This window comes from Mandrillus leucophaeus, unplaced genomic scaffold, assembly GCF_000951045.1.
Source record: "Mandrillus leucophaeus isolate KB7577 unplaced genomic scaffold, Mleu.le_1.0 Scaffold567, whole genome shotgun sequence".
NCBI lineage: Eukaryota > Metazoa > Chordata > Mammalia > Primates > Cercopithecidae > Mandrillus > Mandrillus leucophaeus.
The window spans coordinates 199,488-222,425 of record NW_012106108.1 but is presented as its reverse complement, the minus strand read 5'-3'; the positions used below and the strand labels follow the sequence as shown (position 1 = coordinate 222,425).

At 40.0% G+C, this 22,938-nt stretch overlaps 1 protein-coding gene across 3 annotated transcripts in view; it reads left to right on the top strand.

The window, feature by feature from the left end:
- The window catches only part of APP (amyloid beta (A4) precursor protein), a 312,122-nt gene that overhangs the window by 171,710 nt on the left and 117,474 nt on the right, over window positions 1-22,938 (top strand). For 2 of the 3 annotated variants that reach the window (XM_011998310.1, XM_011998309.1), the window contains exon 7: window positions 21,142-21,309. The exons of the other annotated variant lie outside the window; for it this stretch is intronic. In XM_011998310.1, coding sequence (XP_011853700.1) covers window positions 21,142-21,309 — 168 coding nt within the window. The remainder of the gene's footprint in view (window positions 1-21,141; window positions 21,310-22,938) is intronic. 3 annotated transcript variants of the gene reach the window in all.

Genomic DNA, 22,938 nt, shown 5'->3' with positions numbered 1-22,938 from the left:
GGCATGGTGGCAGGCACCTGTAATCCCAGCTACTTGGGAGGCTGAGACAGGAGAATTGCTTGAACCCAGGAGGTGGAGGTTGCAGTGAGCTGAGATCGTGCCACTGCACTCCAGCCTGGGTGACAGCAAGATTCTGTCTCAAAAAAAAAAAGAGTATCACATTATTTTATGCTATGAAATTTAACTGAGGTGATTTGTGTGGAGATTACATTGTTATATTGGGGAGTATGACAGTGCTTTCTTCAAGAGGTAAATATAATATTAATGTCTTAGACTTTGTCTATTGAATTACTGTTTGTGTTGCAAATATTGTGAACTAAAAGAACTAAAAGTCGTTACTTGTCTCCATGAAATAAAAACAAACATTCAGTTGATATTAAATGACCAAATGTTACAGAAACAAGTAAACTGTTGGACTGAGTTCCTTAAAGAGTATGCATTTGTTCCTTAAAGAGTTCTGCCTTTTGTATCTGCCATTTACTTGGCAGATAGTAAAAGATGCTTCTAGAGCTAGATTGAATATGTACTTACTGAATTTTAATGTATTGCAAATGCTTGCAAAGCTCACCCACAAATGTTACGGCATTTACAAAAAGTGGCTTTCTCTCACTTTTTACTAAAGTTTAATGATTTCAGATTTATTGTTCTATTGGAGCTTAACATGGGCTACTTTGTCTGCCTCAACTATATTCATAGTTGTCTCTGTAGTATTTTCTTCCCTTTGTTGCATTTTTTACAACCTTATTAAGATGTAATTTACATATAAAATTCATTTGTTTTTAAGTATATAAATCAGTGGCTTTAGGAAATTTGCCAAGCTGTGCAGCTATCACCATAATCTAATCTTAGAACATTTTCATCACTCCAGTAAGATCACACATACTCATTCCCAGTGAAGCCCTCTACTCACCTCTAGCACCAAGCAACAACGAATCCACTTTCTGTCTCTATAGTTTTTGAACCATTATTATAAGTGGGATCATATAATATATGGTCTTTTGTGTCCAACTTCTTTCAGTTAACACAGTATTTTTGAGGTTCTGCATTTCTTTAACTTGTAGCTTTTAAAATTGAGACTATTCTGAAATAAACAGGGTTAGCTTAAAATTTATTGAAAGTTTTACATGTTCTTTAAAAAAAGAACATAGAATGCAAGATGGATTGTTTAACTTTACCAGTCCCTACTTAATGGCAGACAGTTTCTCACTCATTTTAGCACATAAGTAAATGTGCTAGTAAATGCACATTTTGTTTGAACCACCATTTTTCAAACACTCAAACATCCTTTCTCAGGATGTTTTTCATACACCTGTTAGGGCCAACTGTGGCAGATCTGGTCAAATGAACTTGTTAGCCTGATGCCTGTAGCAGGGAGGGACAGCTTTTCAGGGCTTCTTTTCTTGAAACCTAAATGAAGTGTGAATACAAATTCCAGCAGCTAGTATCCTGCAGTGGGACTGAAGTCCGTGTGATCTCCATGAAGCTAGCTGTTTATATAACAGTTAGCGTCCATTTACTGAATATTAGATTTGGAGCACCTGCTTGGCACAAGCCATTTCGCAAGGCTGCTTGGAATGGATGAGCACACATAGGCCAGCTGACCCTGGTGGATGTTAAAATCTCACAGGAAATAGAAGTCAAAGAAATACAAAGCCATCTGTGTTGTAAGAAATACGAACACAGAACCTACTTCCAAGAGTAAGAGGGAACTTCTGGACTGATCAGAGAAGGTTCCATGGAGAGCCTGGCATTTGAACTAGAGCCAAAAGTGTGGGTGGGTAGTGTGTCTACCAATGGATTTTGCTGTAGAGTCGTCAGGAGTAGCAAAACAAATATGGCGCCCTGGAAAGGCATATTCGAGAGATAGGATTGGTCCAGTTTAAGCTGGAGCAGATGTCTTTTAGGTTGGGACCAAAATATAGAGACCTTCAGTGCCAGGCTGGCAAGGATGGGCATTAACTGCAGGTGATTAATTAACAAATAAATATTAATTCAGAACCTACTGTGCACTGCAGGTTTTTCCAGTAGACAATAAAGAGATTTTGTTTCACTGTTACTACTGTTGAGGTAACAGGTGAACAAGGAGTGACATCAGTTATGCAGTACAGTGAGAGGATGCCACATCAACTTAGGCCCATGTTCTAGAACAAGACAATTCTCTTGAGGTAAAGTGGTCTCATTATCGTCTGCATTAGTCCAGTTCTTTTTTCTTGAGTTTTACAGGTAGCATTATTTGATATTAAGTCGAAGCATAGAGGGACGTAGATGTTGTGTTATTTCCTGTAGAAAGACAAAGGCAGTTAAAAGAATTTCATAAACAAAACACTCCAGGCTAAAGGCAAAAAAGAAATGACCCTTAAAAAATAACAAGTTAATAATGTTGGCGAGAAGAGCAATAAAAGCAACCTTCTGAAAGCAAGATACCTGGTCATTGAGAGGTACCAACTGTTAATGCCCCAGAAATAGAATCTTTAATGCAAGTCCATTCATTCCACCTCAAACTCCTGAACGAAAGCTCTAATTGAGGCAAGTCTTCCTGGGAAAGTTGGCCTAACGGAAACATGTTATGGTCTGTTGTGCCCATGTGAGATAGTTTTTTGTACTTGTAGCTAATTCCAATAAAGAAGTAGATGTTTTTAGAGGGTAACATTAAAGGAATCAGCTGCAAAGAGTCCTTTTCCTCCTCCTCATTGTTACAAAAGGTGATTTGTGGTTCTTCCCTAATTGAGAGCAATGGCGATGCCATAGGTGATGACTCATTTCTTAAAACTCTAATTATAAGTAGCTTGCTTCTGTGTTCAACATAAAAATGAGAAGTGACTTGCAAATATGAGATAGTGCAGGGAGGCTTACCATCTTGTTTTCAGTGTCAGTGTTTCAGTACCCAGAAGAAAATGTGATTTACAGCCATCCTTTCTAAGAAAATTGTTTCATCATTACCAACATATTGCTGCTGATACCAGTCCTTCATGTGCTTCATAAAAAACTCAATAGTTTCAAAACCATTACAATGTGAAAGAAATGGAGGGAAGAAAAAGAAGACATTTTCAGCATAGTCATAAACTTCTCTGCCATTTTGTGTTAGAATCGATGATACCCAAATGAGAAGATGTCTGTTCTCTGTTACTGATTCCAGTAGAATAAAAGTATTGTCTAAAAGTCAGCACATCCGCTGCACTCCAGCCTAGGCAACAGAGTGGGAGCCTGTCTCAAAAAAATAAAAATAAAATAAAAGTGAGCACACGATTGCAAGATCTATCCAGTTCGGGGGGTTCATTGTCATCTTTGGTTGTTAAAAAAAAAAAAACTTGGATAATGTTGGTTATTGGTCTAATGGAATAAGCCATTAGCGATTTGAGTAAAACAGTGGTATATTTAGACACTTGCTCCTAATTTTCTGTTCTTTGAGAAGGATTGTACTTCAGAAACCCAAGTTACCAGGGTAGTCTTGATTGAGGCATAAATTCTAAACTCTGATTGAATATGGGTATTGTAATAAATGGCACAGTCTTTTATTTAATCTAGCCAATTGTGCCTGTCCAGAGGAACTGGTCATTTTTTCCTTATGTTCACTTATTCAGCAAATATTCGTTGTACCCCTGCTGATGGCTAGGCTCTTTGCTAGTGTGAAAGGCATCACGGGGGCAGAGCAGATAGCATTTTACCTCCCGGGAGACGAGCAGATTTTGGAACCCTTTGTTGCAGATATAGATTTTCAGACTCACCATTCCTCTTGCCCTTTCTTTTTTATCTTTTTTTTTCTTTTTTTTTTTGACACGGCGTCTTGCTATGTTGCCTAGGCTGGATTCAAACTCCTGGGTTCAAGCGTCGGCCTCCCGAGTAGCCGAGAGAACAGGCCCCCTGTGCTTCAAAGCAGTGATTCTGTCTTTAAACCTTGTAACTATGCTGTGTGGTGGAAATTTTACTTTCCCATTTAAAGCCAAGATCTCTAAGGCCAAGAAAGAAATTTTTTTTAATTGCCCCAGGCTGGGCGCGGGTGGCTCACGCCTGTAATCCCAGCACTTTGGGAGGCAGAAGTGGGTGGATCACAAGGTCAGGAGATCAAGACCATCCTGGCTAACACGGTGAAACCCCATCTGTACTAAAAATACAAAAAATTAGCCAGGCATTTTGACATGCGCCTGTAATCCTAGCTACTCGGCAGGCTGAGGCGGGAGAATCGCTTGAACCTGGGAGGCAGGGGTTGCAGTGAGCCGAGATCATGCCACTGCACTCCAGCCTGGGTGACAGAGCAAGACTCTGTCTCAAGAAAAGGAAAAAATAAAGTAAGTTGCCCTGGGTCACGTAACTGGTTAAGTGATGAAATCAGAATTTGGACCCGGATAGGCCAGGATATTTCTGCTACACTCATGTCAAAATTATACTTTTTATTTTCTTTATAAATACACACAAATTCATTTCAACCTGTGTTCCCTTGTAGATGCATATTCCCTTGATATAGGCATATATTCATCTATTATTTTACACTGTGCATTTCTGAACTTTTAGAATTTTTACTTAAATTGAAGTGATTAGGCTGGTGCTGTGGCTCACGCCTATAATCCCAGCACTTTGGAAGGCTGAGGTGGGCAGATCACCTGAGGTCAGGAGTTAGAGACCAGCTTGGCCAACATGGTGAAACCCCATCTCCACTAAAACTATAAAAAAATTAGCTAGGCCTGGTGGCGCATGCCTGTAATCCCAGCTATTCAGGAGGCCAAGGCAGGAGAATCATTTGGACCCGGTACGCGGAGATTGCAGTGAGCTGAGATCACGCCACTGCACTCCAGCCTGGCGAGAAGAGCGAGACTCTGTCTCAAAAAAAAAAAAGTGATCGGGGCCCACAAATAAGAGTAATGATCAAAGGTCAGCAAATTGGGGCCAAAAATAGCCTGATTCCTGTTTTCTACACAAAAATTGTATTAGGACACAGTCAATCCCATTTATTTACGTATTGTCTATGGATGTTTTCATGCTTTGGAAGTAGAGTTGAGGGTTGCAAAAGAGATTGTGTTGCCTGCAGAACTGAAAATATGTACTATCTGTCCTTTTCAGTAAGCATTTGCTAACCCCTGATTCTCACCATAAGATGGTGACTGCGAAGTTCTATTTCACATACTGCCGTATCAAATTAATTTTTTTGAGGTAGGTTTTTGTTTGTTTGTTTGTTTTTGGTTTTTGTTTTGTTTTGTTTTTGGTTAGAGACAGACTATAGTGTTTGAGAGAATTTTTATGACCTTGGGCGAGTTAAGTAACCTGTTTTTTATGTGTGTAGTATAGATGGTAATGTTATCTTGCATGTTTCTTGTGAGAATGACTTTAGGTAACCTATGTTAAACACTTACCATCGTGCCCAGTAAGTGTTCAGTTTCATTTACAGCTCAAGCTGTCCAGATTCAAATCTTTGCCCTACAAGCTACTAACTGTGTAAATTTGTATAAATCAAATAACCTTGAATCCTCATTGCTTCTCTTTGTAAAATAGGGATTAATAAGACCTATCCAATATTTAACTATTTTGTGAGGACTAAATTAATTAATTTATAGGAAACACTTTGCACAGTTCCTGGTATACAGTAACTGCTCATTTAACCTCAGTTGCTCTCTTAGTTATTGTTATAATCATCATTCCGATCCTCCATTGCATTTGAAACATTAGCAAACTAATGTTTACTATTAATCAGGAAAGTTAAACGTAAACCAACAGATTGACTTTTAATTATAAAAGGCATAAATGCGACCTATCCATATCTACTGGTATAATAAAACTGATATTTATAGAGAACATTATGTTATGATTAACAGAAACAATTTCTTGCTTAAAATGGGTTTTTTTTGTGAATATGTACTGTATATTGAAATATCTGCAGTTAAATTTTAAGTCCAGCTGAAAATTGAATGAGATAGTATTAGATGCCACCACATTTCAAGGTAGAGTTTTATTGCTTGCAGGTGTTTTAAACCTTGTGGGAGTTCTTCTATTAAGTGGACAGATAGAGACACTGATACAGATAACTCTTTAAGACCATCTCATGTGATGATAAAAGCTAAAAGGTTTGATCTCAATATTCTTGTATTGGGCTAAGTGATTGACCTTGGCAGAATTAAATTATTTTTCTTCTCCTTCTGGTGACCATTAATCTGGGAGAAGTATCGTTTAAGTTACTGCTATACATTTCGACAATATCCACAAGGCACTTCTAGGTACCAGACATGGCATTGGTTGCTGGGGGCACAGAGATGGGAACAAAGTGGCTTGCTCAGGTTGCTTCTAGCCATATCTGCATAGGGATGAGTCTCTCAGGCCTGCCTAGGATGGAATTTTGGCAGCATGGAGAAGAGAAAGTGCTCAGTCTGGAACAAAAGTTTTCACCTACTACATTGCAGAGAAGTTGGCATATCAGTAATTATAAAGGAAGAATAGGGATTTACTGGGTGATAGAGCACCAAATAGAATGAATGCAATACATACTTGAAGTAAATCATAGTGACTTGTATTGATCTCAAGGGGAGAAGAAACAAAGCTTAGCTTACTTCTCACGCCTCTGTTGTTACCTGTTTGTAATGGACATGACACTTACAAGGTATCCTATAATTCACTAATGGGATTTTTACTTATGATTCACATTTAACTCTCCACAAAGTTCCGGGTAAACTGTGAGTTTGACTTGCTGTGAACCCAAACATGAACTCACATACTTCAGTTGGAGGCCTCAGTAGCAGCATGCTGTACAAAAATGAAATTAAAGTTCCAGGGAGTACTTGGGAGCAGGGCAAAAGGGTAATGGCTCCTCCTTTTACAGCAAGCATCAGGCCTTTACCTTTGTGTTTTGAAGATGGAGAGGATGCACTTCTACTCCTGGCCCAGGCTGTAGCATGCTTGCTAATGATGTCAAGAGAACCAGTGTCAGCACTGACCATAAATGTGACAGGTAACAGCCTGTTATTTTGTGCCCCATGTCATGGCCGCCATTGGTTCCGAGGTGTTTGATACACACTTTGATAGAGGCAGAGTGAAGCAGGACGTTGACAAGCATCTTTCCATGTAGTTTAATGGTCTCAATCTAGAAAGCCCACTCAGTTGCTTAAAGTGTGATGAGACTAGGGAATAGAGCCATATAGAAGTGTGTGTGAGAGAGAATTCAGTGGTTTAGTATATTCACAAAGATACGCATTTGACACCAGCCTGGGCAACTTAGTGAGAACCTGGCTTTACCAATTAAAAAAAAAAAATAGAATAACAGAAGTAATCAATAGAAGGTATTTTAATACAATTATATCTAGATTTATTAAAAATAAAATTGTAGTCCAATTTAATTAAAGGCCAGAAACTAGATTTTTAAAGAATAATAGTCTTTCTTATGTTTTTCCCCAATCGGTTGCTTAAAAAAAAAAAAATGTGCGGATGCCTCAGGCACAACAACTGTACTCAACTCAAGAATTTGCAATTAAGAGAAAAAAAAACCGAACCTAAAAGAAGAAATCCAGCAACTCAGAGGTTCAGGTTCATTTAAACGTGCATACATTTTCACGGGCACACTTTTTTTGTTTTGTTTTGTTTTGTTTTGGAGATGGAGTTTTTACTTGTCGCCCAGGCTGGGGTACAATGGCACGATCTTGGCTCACTGCAGCTTCTGCCTCCCAGGTTCAAGCGAGTCTCCTGTCTTAGCCTGCTGAGTAGCTGGGATTACAGGCGCACACCACCATGCCTGGCTAACTTTTGTATTTTCAGTAGAGACAGGTTTTCACCATGTTGGCCAGGCTGGTCCTGAACTCCTGACCTCAGGTGATCCACCCGCCTTGGCCTCCTAAAGTGCTGGCATTACAGACGTGAGCCACTGCACCCAGCTGGGTACACCTTTTGTTCAGTTTTGTTTTGTTTTGTTATTGACATGGAGTCTCACTCAGTCACCAAGGCTGGGGTGCAGTGGCATGATCTTGGCTCACTGCAACCTCCGTCTCCCAGGTTCAAGCAGTTCTCAATTCTCCTGCCTCAGCCTCGCAAGTAGCTGGGACTACAGGTGCTTGCGACCACACCTGGCTAATTTTTGTATTTTTGGTAGAGATGGGTTTCACCATGTTGGCCAGACTGGTGTGGAACTCCTGACCTCAGGTGATTCACCCGCCTCGGCTTCCCAAAGTGCTTGGGTTACAGGCGTGAGCCACCACACCCAATCGGGCACAGGTTTTTAGCTAAGCCATACGTCTGATTAAGTAGAGTCAGATTCCTTGAGCAGGTAACAAAGCTGTGGATTTGAATGGAAGTCTTTAGTTCCCTTGTAGAAAAATCAGTTTCCAAAAGCAGAGTGGATTACAGCCTAACCATCTGCTGCTCTTAGCCTTGAACCATTTTGCCCTCCTGAAAATTCATCTTTGGTTTCCAACTACCTCTTCCAATATGCCTGACTTTTTGTGATTCTGTTAGTAGAAGAGTAAAAAGTAAAGGGGAGGCAAGAATGAATGAATCTCATATAAAAATGATGCTCAAAGGAACCCCTTAGTTTTCCAGACAGCAGCCCAAATTATAAACATCAAGAGACTTTTACAGTGTAAAAAAAATGTTTAAAGGCCAGGCCTGGTATCTCACACCTATTATCCCAGCACTTTGGGAAGCTGAGGCAGGATGATCGCTTGAGCCCAGGGGTTTGTGAGCAGCCTGGGCACCATAGGGAGACCAAAAAAAAAAAAAAAAAATTGTTGTGCTGGCTGTGGTGTCACAGACTTATGGTCCCAGCTACTCAGGAGGCTGAGGTGGGAGGATCGCAGGAGCCCAGGTGAGGTAAATCCTGCCGTGAGCTGTGACCACACCACCACACTCCAGCTTGGGTGACAATGAGACCCTGTCAAAAAAAAAAAAAAAAAGGTTAAGGCAGAAGAAACGTTAAAGTGGTAAGACTATTCAGGTGTTTTAACTGTGAGGGTAGGATTGCCTCTTTCTTAAATTTATATATGTTCTTACTGGGTATAATTTCTAGACAGAATATGCATGTATCACAGAATATGGATGGCAATTTTATATTGCTTGCACGTGACTTTAGGTTCTTGATGTTTCATGATAGGAGCAAAGAAAGGTCTTGCTTGCCAATTCCTATGATTGCATCTGTTCTGGAAATTTACTAGCATTTGTTACCCAGGATTTCTGAAGTGCTAGTGACTGCTGCCCAGTAGTATTGATGGGCAAAATTACTAAAACGCATCACGAATCCTTCTGGTGTTTGCTTGGGCTATGGCAGGGTTTCCGGACCTCAGTACCATTGATATTTTGGGCCAGATAATTGTTGCGGATGATTGTTCTGTGCATTGTAGGATGTTTAGCTGCATCACTAGCCTCTACTCAATGCCAGTAGCACCCCCAAGTTGTGACAATCAAAAATGTCCCCTGGGAGGGAGTAGGGGATAGACTCTCTCTGGTTGCAAAACACTGGGCTATGGTGTTGAGATCTGCAGTGATAAGCAGCTTTAAATATGTGAACAGAAGGTCGGGCGTGGTGGCTCACGCCTGTAACCCCAACACTTTGGGAGGCTGAGGTAGGCGGATCACTTGAGGTCAGGAGTTTGAGACCAACCTGGCCAACACGGTGAAACCCCGTCTCTACTAAAAATATAAAAATTAGCTGGGCATGATGGTGGGTGCCTATAATCCCAGCTACTCGGGAGGCTGAGGCAAGAAAAATCACTTGAACCTGGGAGGTGGAGGTTGCGGTGAGCCGAGATCATGCCACTACACTCCCTGGGCAGACAGAGTGAGATGCCGTCTCAAAAATAAATAAATAAAGATAAAAAAGTGAACGGAGAAATACCCGTGCAATACTATGTCTCATCTCCCCCTCCCTCCTCACAGACGGAGTCTCGCTCTGTGGCCCAGGCTGGAGTGCAGCCCACTGCAATCTCCGCCTCCAGGGTTCAAACGATTCTCCTGCCTCTGTCCCCCGAGTAGCTGGGATTATAGGCGTGTCTCACAGAGACCAGCTAAGTTTTGTGTGTTTTTGTTGTTGTTTTGTGGTTTTTTTTCTTTGATATGGAGTCTCACTCTGTCACCCAGACTGGAGTGCAATGACACAGTCTTGGCTCACAGCAACCTCTGCTGCCCAGGTTCAAGCGATTCTCCTGCCTCAGCCTCTGGAGTAGCTGGGATTACAGGCACCTGCCAACTGCACCTGGCTAATTTTTTTTTTAATGGTTTTAGTAGAGACAGGGTTTCACCATGTTGGCCAGGCTGATCTTGAACTCCTGACCTCAAGCGATCCGTCCATCTCAGCCTCCCAAAGTGCTGGGATTACAGGCATGAGCCACCAAGCCTGGCTGGTCTCATTTTAATGTCAGCTCTAACTTCTATATCACTGCTTTGCACGTTGTAGATAACCAGTGAACATTTTTTATTGTACAAGAACAAGTAAAATAAACAAAAATATGCCAAAGCAAATATGATAAATACACATTTAGTAAGGTAAAAACAAGTATTTGATAAAATGTGTCATGTAGTCTAGTAGCTTTATTTAGACACAGAAAAACAACATAAAATGTTGACTTGAAACATTGCGTATGCTTATTTACCATGTAGACAATGAGATAGGGAGGTAAACCACCTTCCTAGTTTTTTTTTTTCTTTTTTTTTGGTTCAAAAGGAATTCACTCTCCCCTGGTCCACTGTTACAAAATAGCAAATGGTGATTGGCATCTGTGCTGTAACCAGAGACACTGCTGTTCCCAGCTGGAGTCTGGGTTCTTTGCCTGCTAGGGATTGTGACAAGAAGCCAGTTAACATGGAGAGGTGGACATGCTCAGTCTTCCCCAGAGAAGGTCATAAAACAGCAGGACCATCCTTCTAACACATGACCTACATCTAGTGGCCTTCTTTCTTTCTTTTTTTTTCCCCTTTGGTTTTGGTTTTTTTTTGTTTGTTTGTTTTTTATTTTTCTGGTTTTTTGAGACAGAGTCTCGCTCTGTCGCCCAGGCTGGAGCGCAGTGGTGCTATCTCGGCTCACTGCAAGCTCCACCTCCCGGGTTCACGCCATTCTCCTGCCTCAGCCTCCCGAGTAGCTGGGACTACAGGCGCCTGCCACCACGCATGGCTAATTTTTTGTATTTTTGTTAGAGACAGGATTTCACCGTGTTAGCCAGGATGGTCTCAGTCTTCTGACCTCGTGAGCCACCACTCCTAGCCTCTTTTTTTTTTTTTTTTTTAAACCGGAACAGAAATACCATCTATTTCTTTCTTTACAGAGAAGTGGTATAAGGAAGTATGTTCTGGCCGGGCACGGTGGCTCATGCTGTAATCCCAGCACTTTGGGAGGCCGAGGCGGGTGGATCACCTGAGGTCAGGAGTTCAAGACCAGCCTGGCCAACCTGGCGTGGTGGCACACACCTGTAGTCCCAGCTACTTGGGAGGCTGAAGCAGGAGAATCGCTTGAACCCCGGAGGTGGAGGTTGTAGTGAGGCGAGTTCACTCCATTGCTCTCCAGCCTGGGTGACAGAACGAGACTCGTCTCAAAAAAAAAAAAAGAAGTATATTCTAAGCCCTTGAATTGATCTTGGCTTTCTTCATTATTTTTACAAGTAAAAATAAAAAATTTGATATTTCTTATGTTCTGAGATATTATAGGAATGATGCTACTTGGATTCAGCTTTCTGAGAAGTCTGGTATTTTCATAGTCTTAATATGAGTAAGAGAATTATGATCTTGGTACTGGATCTAAGGCAGAGGTATTGAAGCTGTTTTAATATTGCTTGAGATAGGACAGAACTTCAGAGTAAAATAAATTTGTATAGACAATCTGTTCAATCTGTTCGAATTAAGTTGTTGAGATGTATATTTGAATCTTAAGACTACTAATTTATGTTGTATCTGTCTTTTACCAAATATATGTGTACTTCTTTTAATAAGCCAAAACATATGCAACTTTTACTAATTCTTCCCCAGTGGTTCTTTTGGAAAATGATTAAATCTTGTGTCTCACATTTTGACACATCTATTGCATTTAAAAGATAAGGTCGATCATGCTGCTTCTCAAACTGAGATATCCATTTGAGTTACCCAAGGCCCTTGGGAAACAATCGTTGTGAGTCTGCATGGGGGCCTGAGTCCCAGGTGGTGTTGACTCTGCTGGTGCACAGATCTATTTTGAGTAGTAGACTCTAGTAGTGTCTCCTGCCTTCCATATGGTGCGATTTGCGGCATTGAGACAGGAAATAAGAAACTGAAAAGGAAAACCATTCTTACCTTTGGTGTTATTGTTCTTGGTATATTACAGATACCAACAAGTGTGAGTGAATCCTGAGACATCTACCTACTGAGCTTTTCTTTCCTCAAATTCACAACTCAAGACCAAGGAGATTGAAAAACTCTTACAGTTTCCCTGCATGTTTTCACTTGTACCCCTATTTCCTGTCATTAACATGGTAGTGTAGTCAACTGCTGCTATCCTATAAAAGCTAATTATTACAGTATAGAGGAATTTTGTAAGCCATAGCCATTAGTAGCTTGAAATACCAATGGTGGGAGTATTTATACCATGGCAATTGGCATACACTATAACTCAAGAGTGTTCTATTTGTTTTTCTAGACAGTGCCAGTTTCCCAGCATACTCCTGTCTCTTATTCAGCAAGAAAAAGAACTTCCCCCTTTTTTTCCAATACAGGACATGATATCCTGAGTTTTGAGCTTCTTGTTAGTAGTGTGTTGCACACTAACCACAGAGCTCAGCGAAGAGCAAGTTTATTCCCATAACAAACAGGAAACAAAGATTGAGGAAAAACCATAGTGGTACCCTTTTGTGAATGTTCCTTAACACTGTCACAGGAGTCCTGATTAGTCTAAATACTTTACAAGTAAATCTCCCTCCTTCAGGTGGCACTTTATAAACAATCTTTCATCATGGAGAGATGAGAATTGGGTCAGGTATAATTAGAATGACAGATGTATTGGCTAGCCTTAGAGAATTAACGCAATTCAGTAAAAAGGCTAGCCAACTGCGGATATCTTCTAGAGACTTCCGTGACAAATTAACACCCATCATCTTGTACTGAAGCAGTGCTTTCATTAACATGCACAGCTGTTTGCATCATCTTTGTTTGTATTTCAATCCATATTTGGAGCTTAAGTGAGATTTGTCATAAGACTTCAGTTCAAGCTTGCTTGCCTAATTTCACATGCTTCTATTTAGTAAAATATGATTACTAGGTCATAAATATTTGATAATTTATTGCCTTATTAGAGTAATTTTCTAAACATGTTTTTTGATGACTGCTTGCTACTATGTACAAGAACACGATAAATGTTCTTTTCTATTGAAAGTACATGGTTCCAGAATTGGGAAAAACATGTTCTTAAAAAATAACCAGTTTTCTAGTGTGTTGACTTTTAAAAATTTTTCAATAGAATCAAATGCAAATATTGTCTACTTATTTTTCAACAAAATACACGTTTGATTTTAATAACAGGCTCATTAAATGTCACCATATAGTAATACTTAGAATTGCAGCAGTAACTTAGGCTAAAAAAGTAAAGTTGTTAGAAACTACATTGAGCTCAGCCTTTTCATTGTTAATGGATTAAGTGATTAGACAGACATATGTGTTAATTATATAAGCATTTATATAAATATGTAAATTGTATATTGTATATAATATATAAATTTATAAATTATAAAGTTTATTTGAAATATTGAAGTTCTGTATACCTAGTGGATTTTAATACTTATGTCCTTGTTTTCATTTTATTCCACTGTTACATTAAGGAAGTAACTTATTACATAAATAAATTATATTTGCCTTACATTTGCCCTTTTTACTCTACTTAAAATTGGACAAAAAGAGTTCAAGATATAAAATTTCTCTCAGAAAGGAGAAATATTTTTATTATGCGAAGTTTAAGTAGATATTCTTGTAGAATATGGAGAAAATAATGCTATAAAATGTTGCCTTTTTAAAAAACTTCAGAAAATATAGTTCTCTCTGAGAACTCTAATTAGAGTTCTATAGAATAACTCTAATTTGATTGTGGCTGCTTTCCCAAAATTTGTAAATTTAAAATGTATACATTACATGTAATATAGTTTTATTTCACATACATTCCAGTAGGCTGAGAATACTTGAAATTCAATGATTAAAAACGAAATAATAATAACCAGCTTTACTTTATTCTAAAATATATCTTTACTGGTTTATTAAAAACAACTTATTTAGGCCGGGAGCGGTGACTGACACCTGTAATTCCAGAACTTTGGGAGGCTGAGGCAGGTGGATCACCTGAGGGTCAGGAGTTCAAGCCCAGTGTGACCAACATGGAGACACCCCATCTCTACTAAAAATACAAAATTAGCCAGGTGTGGTGGCGCATGCCTGTAATCCCAGCTACTCGGGAGGCTGAGGCAGGAGAATCGTTTGAACCTGAGGGCCGGAGGTTGCAGTGAGCCGAGATCGCGCCATTGCACTCCAGCCTGGGCAACAAGTGCGAAACTCTGTCTCAAAAAAAAAAAAAACAAATTATTTGCTAATGTGTTAACTTTGCTTCGTAGGAAGGCATTGTAATTATCGTACATTTGAAAAGTGGAGATTTTCTCCCCATACTAGTTGCCAGTTTCACAACTGTGTTCATTCTAAATTTCTTAAAACATGTAAAATTAGCTTTCTAACCTTGGTTGTCCACAATTTCAGTCCAATTTGAAATACCTATTCAGAACTAATTTTTTGTGATTGAGCATTATTTTTTAAACAGTGAATTTCATAATCATTTTATATAATCCAGGGAGCTCTGGCTTAGTTCTGTGTTATTTTGTATTATATTGATTTTTAGAAAATGGAATATAGTGTTGACACCAGCACAAATCTCAGCAAGGGCCTACCTTACAAAGATAAAATGCATAGAGTTTGATTAGGAGCAGATAACTTTACTTTGTGTTTCATATACACCAGCATTTCAGTGTATTAAATGCCATTTTGTCTTGAAGAATGAGTAGAGTTTTTATAAAAGAAGGCATAATGCTTCCTTGCCAGTAGAATTCAGCTAAGTGAATATCAGAAAAGCTATTTGTGATCTTGAAAGTTTAAGAAATTCAACATGAGTAAAGGATTGTGGTTCGTTAGATATCCATATAAGTCTTTGCCTGTGTTTCTATCTAACATTTCTCTTTAAGAAATATTCTTGCTTTTATTTTTCTGAACAAATTTTCTCCATTATTATCTGATATTTACTTTGAACAGAAAGGTAGATTGGAAATCAAAAAATAAGTTTGATTTCAAAAATGATTTCAAAATGTTAGTTTTCTTAGTATTTTACATTTTGAGAAGAGAATAAAGATAAGGCAGATGAAGAGGTTTTTGTTTTTCCTCAAATTTGTTTTTCTTTTCAACTTTATTTTTAATTGGCATAATAATTATATATGGTATACATTTTGAAGATACGGTTTTAATTTTCACAGGAATCCTATTTGGGTTTAGTTACATAAGGTCTAATTTTGCATCCTCTACATTTAGTGACTGATGTATATGTTTCTACTGAGTGATAATAGTAATTAATGTGAAACAGGTTTTTTACTGATGTTTTTAGAAGTTTCTGTAGATTAGGAAGGAAGAAATTATGCTCTTGAGAAAAATAGAAAATGTAAACATAAGCATTTGAACTCTCTCGAGATATTTTTATCTTCTGTGAAACTAGATGCGGCTTATTGAAGATGTGTTTCAGGTCTCAGTGCTCTAAAACTCTTCTAGTTGGTGAGCATCTTGATTGGTTAGATCTCTCATTAATACCCCATTGCTAGAGAGGGATGTAAAGGAAATTTTCTCAACCTGATTATTTCCAAATCCTTCAATCTGTGAGTCAAGGAAAGAGACAAGGTTAGAATTCTTAGGCAAACTGAAAAATCAATATTCCTACATTATTATTATTTGTGTTTTTCTTTTTTTGAGACTGAGTCTCACTCTGTCGCCCACGGTGGAGTGCAGTGGCGCTATTTTGGCTCACCGCAACCTACACTTCCCAGGTTCGAGTGATTCCAGTGCCTCGGCCTCCCGAGTAGCTGAGATTACATGTGCACGCCACCACGCCCAGCTAATTTTTGTATTTTTAGTAGAGACAGGGTTTCACCATGTTGGACACGTTGGTCTTGAACTCCTGACCTCAGGTGATCCACCCGCCTCGACCTCCCAAAGTGCTAGGATTACAGGCGTGAGCCACCATGCCTGACTTCCTATATTATTTTTTTAATGTGGGCTTTTTAAAATCTTTTCAGTAGCGAAGACTTGACACCAAACCAAATGTCCATCAATGATAGACTGGATTAAGAAAATGTGGCACATATACACCATGGAATACTCTGCAGCCATAAAAAAGGATGAGTTCACGTCCTTTGCAGGGACATGGATGAAGCTGGAAACCATCATTCTCAGCAAACTATCACAAGGACAGAAAACCAGACACCGCATATTCTCACTCGTAGGTGGGAATTGAACAATGAGATCACTTGGACACAGGGTGGGGAACATCACACACCAGGGCCTATCAGGGAGTTGGGGGCTGGGGGAGGGATAGCATTAGGAGAAATACCCAATGTAAATGATGAGTTGATGGACGCAGCAAACAACATGGCGCGTGTATACATATGTAACAAACCTGCACGTTGTGCATGTGTACCCTAGAACTTAAAGTATAATAAAAAAGAAAAAAAATTTAAAAATATTTTCTGTGAGACAATTGTAGATTCACATGCAGTTGTAAGAATTAATACAGGCCGGGAATAGTGGCTCACGCCTGTAATCCCAGCACTTTGGGAGGCCGAGGCAGGCGGATCATGAGATCAGGAGATCGAGATCATCCTGGCTAACACCGTGAAACTCCGTCTCTACTAAAAATTATAAAAAGATTAGCCGGGCATGGTGGCGGTCGCCTATAGTCCCAGCTACTCAGGAGGCTGAGGCAGGAGAATGGCATGAACCCGGGAGGTGGAGCTTGCAGTGAGTGGAGATAGTGCCACTGCCCTGAAGCCTGGGCAACAGAGCGAGACTCCGTCTCAAAAAAAAACCAAAAGAATTAATACAAAGAGACCCTATATAGTCTTCACTCAGTACAGTATCACGTCTATGAAGTTGACGTTAATCCCTTAACACAGCTTTAACCTAAGTCTGTGCTGCTGCTTTTCCATGTTCACTTCTGAGACGCACTGGCCATTTTTTGTGTGCCTATTCATACTTTGTGTAAAAGCATTAGCATCATACTTCCCTGGTGCTGACACTCCCCTCAGTCCCAGCTTCTCCCAGAGTAGGCTAAGATTCTCTTTTCTACCACATGGAAAATTGTTGTGGAATAATAAAGGGTTAGCAAAAAGGTCAGAGAAAACAAGCAGTTGTATTCCCTTTCCCCGTAGTAGAGTGGGAATATAATTATGAGTGATGGAGGATACGTTATCCATTCCTTTCCCAGTCCTCTCTGAAATCAGCTTTACTGCTGTGGGAAGTTGATATTCTCATTATATCCCTGAGGGAAAGTGTTGGGAAGGGGAGGTGATGGAGACTCAGGGTTGCTGACAATTGGGAGAATTATAACGAGAAGCTCTTTTCACCAGGAGAGGGGTTGCATGTTAAGAGAAGGCCTGTCTGCTCCTCCTCCATGTCAGCAGTTGAGAACCAGTCGGACAAGGTAGCTGTCTTTTAGAGATTCAGAAGTAACAAAGGCACACTGTCAGTCCTGTTCTTCCAGCCTCACATACCTCTTCTCCATACGTTATGTATTTGGCATTAAATTAACATACAGTGTTACACCTAATACACCCATTCCTGACCACATTATCTCAGAGAGCCTTTTGTATTTGAGTATTGTGGGATCCTTTGCTATTGCCCGTGATGCCCACTTGGACTCCCCCAAGGCCGTGAAACTCTTGGGGGCCATTCAAAGTCAAGAGCACCAACTACGCCTAACAGGATTGGGAGAACCAAGCAACACTCCCCAAATAGGGATTATCTCACTCTTCTTGGCCTTTATGAAGGGAAGGAGTTAAGACTCTTAAAGCTGGAGACTCCAGCAAGAGTTGTAGGCTCAACGTGTAGCTTATACTATTTACTTAATTAACATGTAAATGGATTTTGAGTTCTGAATGCTTGTTCTAGTTGATTGGGGCTCATTTGGCCTGGTTTCTACGAATTAGCTATAACAAACGGTTTCATAGTTGTTACAGAATGAGGCAGAAGAAAATAAAAATGAATGTGGCATTGTGTTTTACTAATGATATAGGAAGATGTTAATATAATGTCATTTAGGTTCTGGACTGGGGAGATTTTGCCTTTATCATAAGTAAGAAATTGTTGCGAGGTCACTCACAAGGGCGCATATTTATCATGAACCATCTCCTTCGATCATCATTCTTTTATCCCATTACTTGACTTGCACCCACCCAAAACTCTACCACTTGTATGTAATATGTAGACTCATAAAGACAAGGTTTGTGCATCTACAGAGCCATGATGTGCACTGTGAGGCCCGTGACACACATCTATAAGAAGACACATATTTGGTACTCTAAGATGATACTTTTTTTAAATGCCAAAATGTGAGGGTCAGCATAAATTGCCAAGGCACGGTGAATTTTGTTGCCAATGCTCCTGTGACTATGGGGTGAAGGGATTCTGTGCCTCCCTTGGTAGCAGTTGCCACAGTGCTTGCAATCCCAATGCCAATTCCCGGCGCAGTGCAGGCTTAGGAGGCACTGCTGCCTTGAAGTCTTGTTGGAATTAACACTGCCTGAGTAAGAGATTAATAATGTGTTTTGCTGTGTCTTAGAAACATTAAAGAGCATGTGGCATGAATACGTACACATTGGTGTAGGAAATACAGAGAAGGAAAGCAAAGTGTAGATGTTTGTTACAACTGAAGATAAGCTCTGGCAGCAGAGACCACTGCTGGCTGTAGTTGATGGGGGTCCTCACATCTAGGCATGGCTTTGAGCTTCACAGTCCAGAAGCTGCTCTGTCAGTAACTTAGAGGGGATATGGCCCCTAGAACCAGTTCACTTTTAATAAATCAGGGTGCCAGTCCTTTAATTTTGGAAGATAAATAAAATTGCAAAGTAGATGGGATTCTTATGTCAACAAGTTGGCTAGTTTTCATCCTACAAGACTATTGTATACAGAACATCAAAGACATGCTTTGGGAACATGGACTTTGAAAGCAGCGGTACTGAGTGAGATGGCCTTAATGATGGATGATAACGAGGTTGATGCTTTTGTACCCATGTTTCCATCTGAAAACCACATGAAGAGAGCCAGGTCATCTTAGTGCTCTTTGCATGGGGCATTTCTCTTGCAGAGTGTTTGACACCTTCTGGGCTTAGTGCTGACTGTTCCTCCTGTTGACATCATCATGATGGTAGCAACCTCTGGTTTTGCCAGGACTTTATTGCATCTACTGCAAGAGCAACATGTGTAGGGAAGTAAAACAATAGTTAGTCCCCATTTGTATTGACATTGTGGATCCTTGTCTTTGATTGGCTAACTAGAATCAGTCTGTTGAAGGACCAGTTGCAGTGACTCACGCCTGTAATCCCAGCACTTAGGGAGGCTGAAGTGGGCACATCACTTGAGGCCAGGAGTTCAAGACCAGCCTGACCAACCTGGTGAAACCCTGTCTCTACTAAAAATACAAAAAAATTAGCCAGGCTTGGTGGTACAGGGGTAATCCCAGCTGCTTGGGAGGCTGAGGCACAAGAATCACTTGAACTCAGGAGGTGGAGGTTGCAGTCAAGATTGTGCCACTGCACTCCAGCCTGGGCGACAGTGCAAGACCCTGTGTCAAAAAAAGAAAAAAAGAATCAGTCTGTTGACTATCCCTAACTTGGAAGTTCTGGGTGATGCATGGCTTTCATCTTTTAGAAAGGTGGTTTTTCCTCTGTCATGTTAGTAAAACTAAGAAGACATCTGTGTGTGCTAAGGCATCAGCCTAGCAAGGACAGGGCACAAACCCAGAGGGAGAATTGGGCTGTTGTTTCACTTCCAGTGAAAATGGGATATACATGGGAGGTAGAATTACAAGTCTACTCAGGGTTGACTTTATACATGTAATTGGAGGGGTCACTGATTGACTTTGAGGTAATCGGGTGAGTGAAACCGATCTTGGGGAGGGTGGCAAGACATGTTGACAGGTAAGATATGTTTTAATTTACGTAAAACAGTGCATGGTGTGTATTAATAAGTTAGAGCTGGTTGACTATGTTTTATTGTTTGCAACATTACTGCCCAAGGGTCAGGTAAATATACAAAATACACAAATAATACAGATTTTTAATACATAAATTTCAATTAAGTAGCATAATTAAATAATATGTTGTTATAGTTGTACTTAATGCATATGTAATTAAATATATTCAAATACAAATTTTTAATATATAAATATCAATTAAATAGCAGAATTAATACATTGTTATAGATGTATTTCATGCATATGTAATTAAATTATTAAAATATATAATATAACATGTTAATACATATTTTAATATACAAATAAAATGGTCTTAAATTGGAGTTAAGACCATTTATATTGGTACATATTTTAATATGCAAATGAATGGTCTTAAGTTAGAGTTAATGTCATTGAGTATAAGTCACATTTACAGATATGACATACATTTCTAGATAAAGTCAATGAACAGACAGCCTCCAAAACCTGGAAAACATTCAAAATATATGCAATTAATTTTATACTTGAGTTAAGGCAGTCATTTGTTAAGGAAAGCAATCAGATGTTTGTGAGGGCTTAAACTTTCGCTTCATAACCAAAGCAGTTTCCTTACATGAAAGTTGACTTCTTAAAAGAGAAGTTTATTTTTTATAATGGAGAATTGTTTTGATGTGCAGACACCTTCCGTCATTTCATACTCATCTTAAAAGCAGCCAAATGATCTTTTCACCTTTGGCCAGAATCCTTTTATTACTACCGAGTCCTGCACTCATTAAACCAGATGAGAATGCATGCTCTGAGAGGTAAATCTCTAGTCCTGGTGGGCAGTTAAATTCCTCAGTAAATGTTTGGTAGATGCTGCCTAATAAACCCAGTCCAGGTTGCCACTGGGAGGATTAAAAGAAGTAAACGTGTGTACATGAACAGAGAGACAGTGCCTTTTCATGCTAAATGTGGTTCCCCACATCTCCTCTGATTAGAGGTGTGCTCTGAACAAGCGGAGACGGGGCCATGCCGAGCAATGATCTCCCGCTGGTACTTTGATGTGACTGAAGGGAAGTGTGCCCCATTCTTTTACGGCGGATGTGGCGGCAACCGGAACAACTTTGACACAGAAGAGTACTGCATGGCCGTGTGTGGCAGCGTCAGTAAGTGGACCCTTCTTCGAGCCTGGCCACCTTTCGTCTCTCTCGCCACTGACTCTGCTCTTTGTAACAGATTGGTTTTCCTGGTTCTTGGGAATGGGCCTGTTGCTACCACTAACCACATTTCTGTCCACTTCTCTAATTGCTCAGTCTCCTCAGTATGTTCAATCATGAGCACACCTCTCCGTCTTTCCCTAATAAAGCATGGCCATGGATGTGTTCTCTTCCTAGCTGTAGCAGATATGTCTTGCAATCCAGAGGGACTTTTGAGTGCTTCTCTTTTACACAAAGCTGAAGTGGCTGTTTTGTCTTCTGCAGCCAGCCGTTTCTGCAAATGCATACTTACGTGTTTGTCTGTGTACCTACGTGTTCATGTTTATGCATGTGCACTACCTGTGCAGATACTGTCTACCAGTGGAAGCCTGGCTGATGCAGCTTGAGTTGCATTGATAAGGTGTATGGCTATGATGAATACCTTCAAGTTGGTTCATAACATGTCTTTTATTGTGCTGTTGAGGGAATGTGATTGGATTGAGCTCATGCATCTCAAATGCTGGAGGGTAGACATGCCCGTTTTGCCCCCTGAGCTCAGCACACAGACATTTGCCAGGTCAAACTTCTGCTTCTTCTCCTGAAAGTAAAAGAAAACTTTTGACTTAACGTGAGAAACTTTCAATGATATAAGGCTCAAGGAACATAATTTTCTTTCCTTCCTTTTTTCTTTTTTTTTTTTTTTTTAAAGACGGAGTCTCATTCTGCCCAACAGGCTGGAGTGCAGTGGCGTGATCTCGGCTCACTGCAACCTCTGCCTCCCAGTTTCAAGTAATTCTCCTGCCTCAGCCTCCCCAGCAGCTAGGATTACGGGCACATGCCACTGTGCCCAGCTAATTTTTTGTATTTTTGGTAGAGACAAGCTTTCACCATGTTGACCAGGCTGGTCTTGAACTCCTGACCTCAAGTGATCCACCTGCCTCGGCCACCCAAAGTGCCGAGATTACAGGCCTGAGCCACCGCTCCTGGCCAGAATATAATTTTCAAAGTCTTTCTCTTGAACATTAAGCTTTTCATAATTCTGGGGATAAAAATATGAAGTCATGATGACTTAAGTGCACAATGAAATTTTCCCCAAAGAGGTAATTCTCAGGAGGTCCAGTACCAGACATGTACCAGACATGAGACTTCCATGTCCTTAACAGACTTCCAAATGAAATTCCCAATTGTGCTTATTTATTTCTTTATTGTTGTTCACGAGTAGGAAGTGTGAACTACTCAAGAAGTAATTATTCAGCTCAACTTGATAACTAAAGACAAAACTCAGTAACTGTGCATTACTTTTTTGAGAGACTCCTGCCTTTTCTCCGCTGTGTTGCAAGGTGGCAGCCCCATTTCCTGCCTGAGATTCCTAGGGATTACATAAATTGTTTTCCAGCGAGATCATAGGATTAAGCAAAACAACAGAAGGACCTGCACCATTAATAACTCCACTGTAAAGGAGCTCAGGATCTAAGAGGAATCTAATGGAAAAGCTTCTGTTGGTCTCCTGCCATCGCCAGTGAATGAGATGACTGCTTCAGTCCCATGGGTGAACAGGTGTAGGAGCTGGTAACCTCAAGAGTTGTTTTTTTTTTTTTT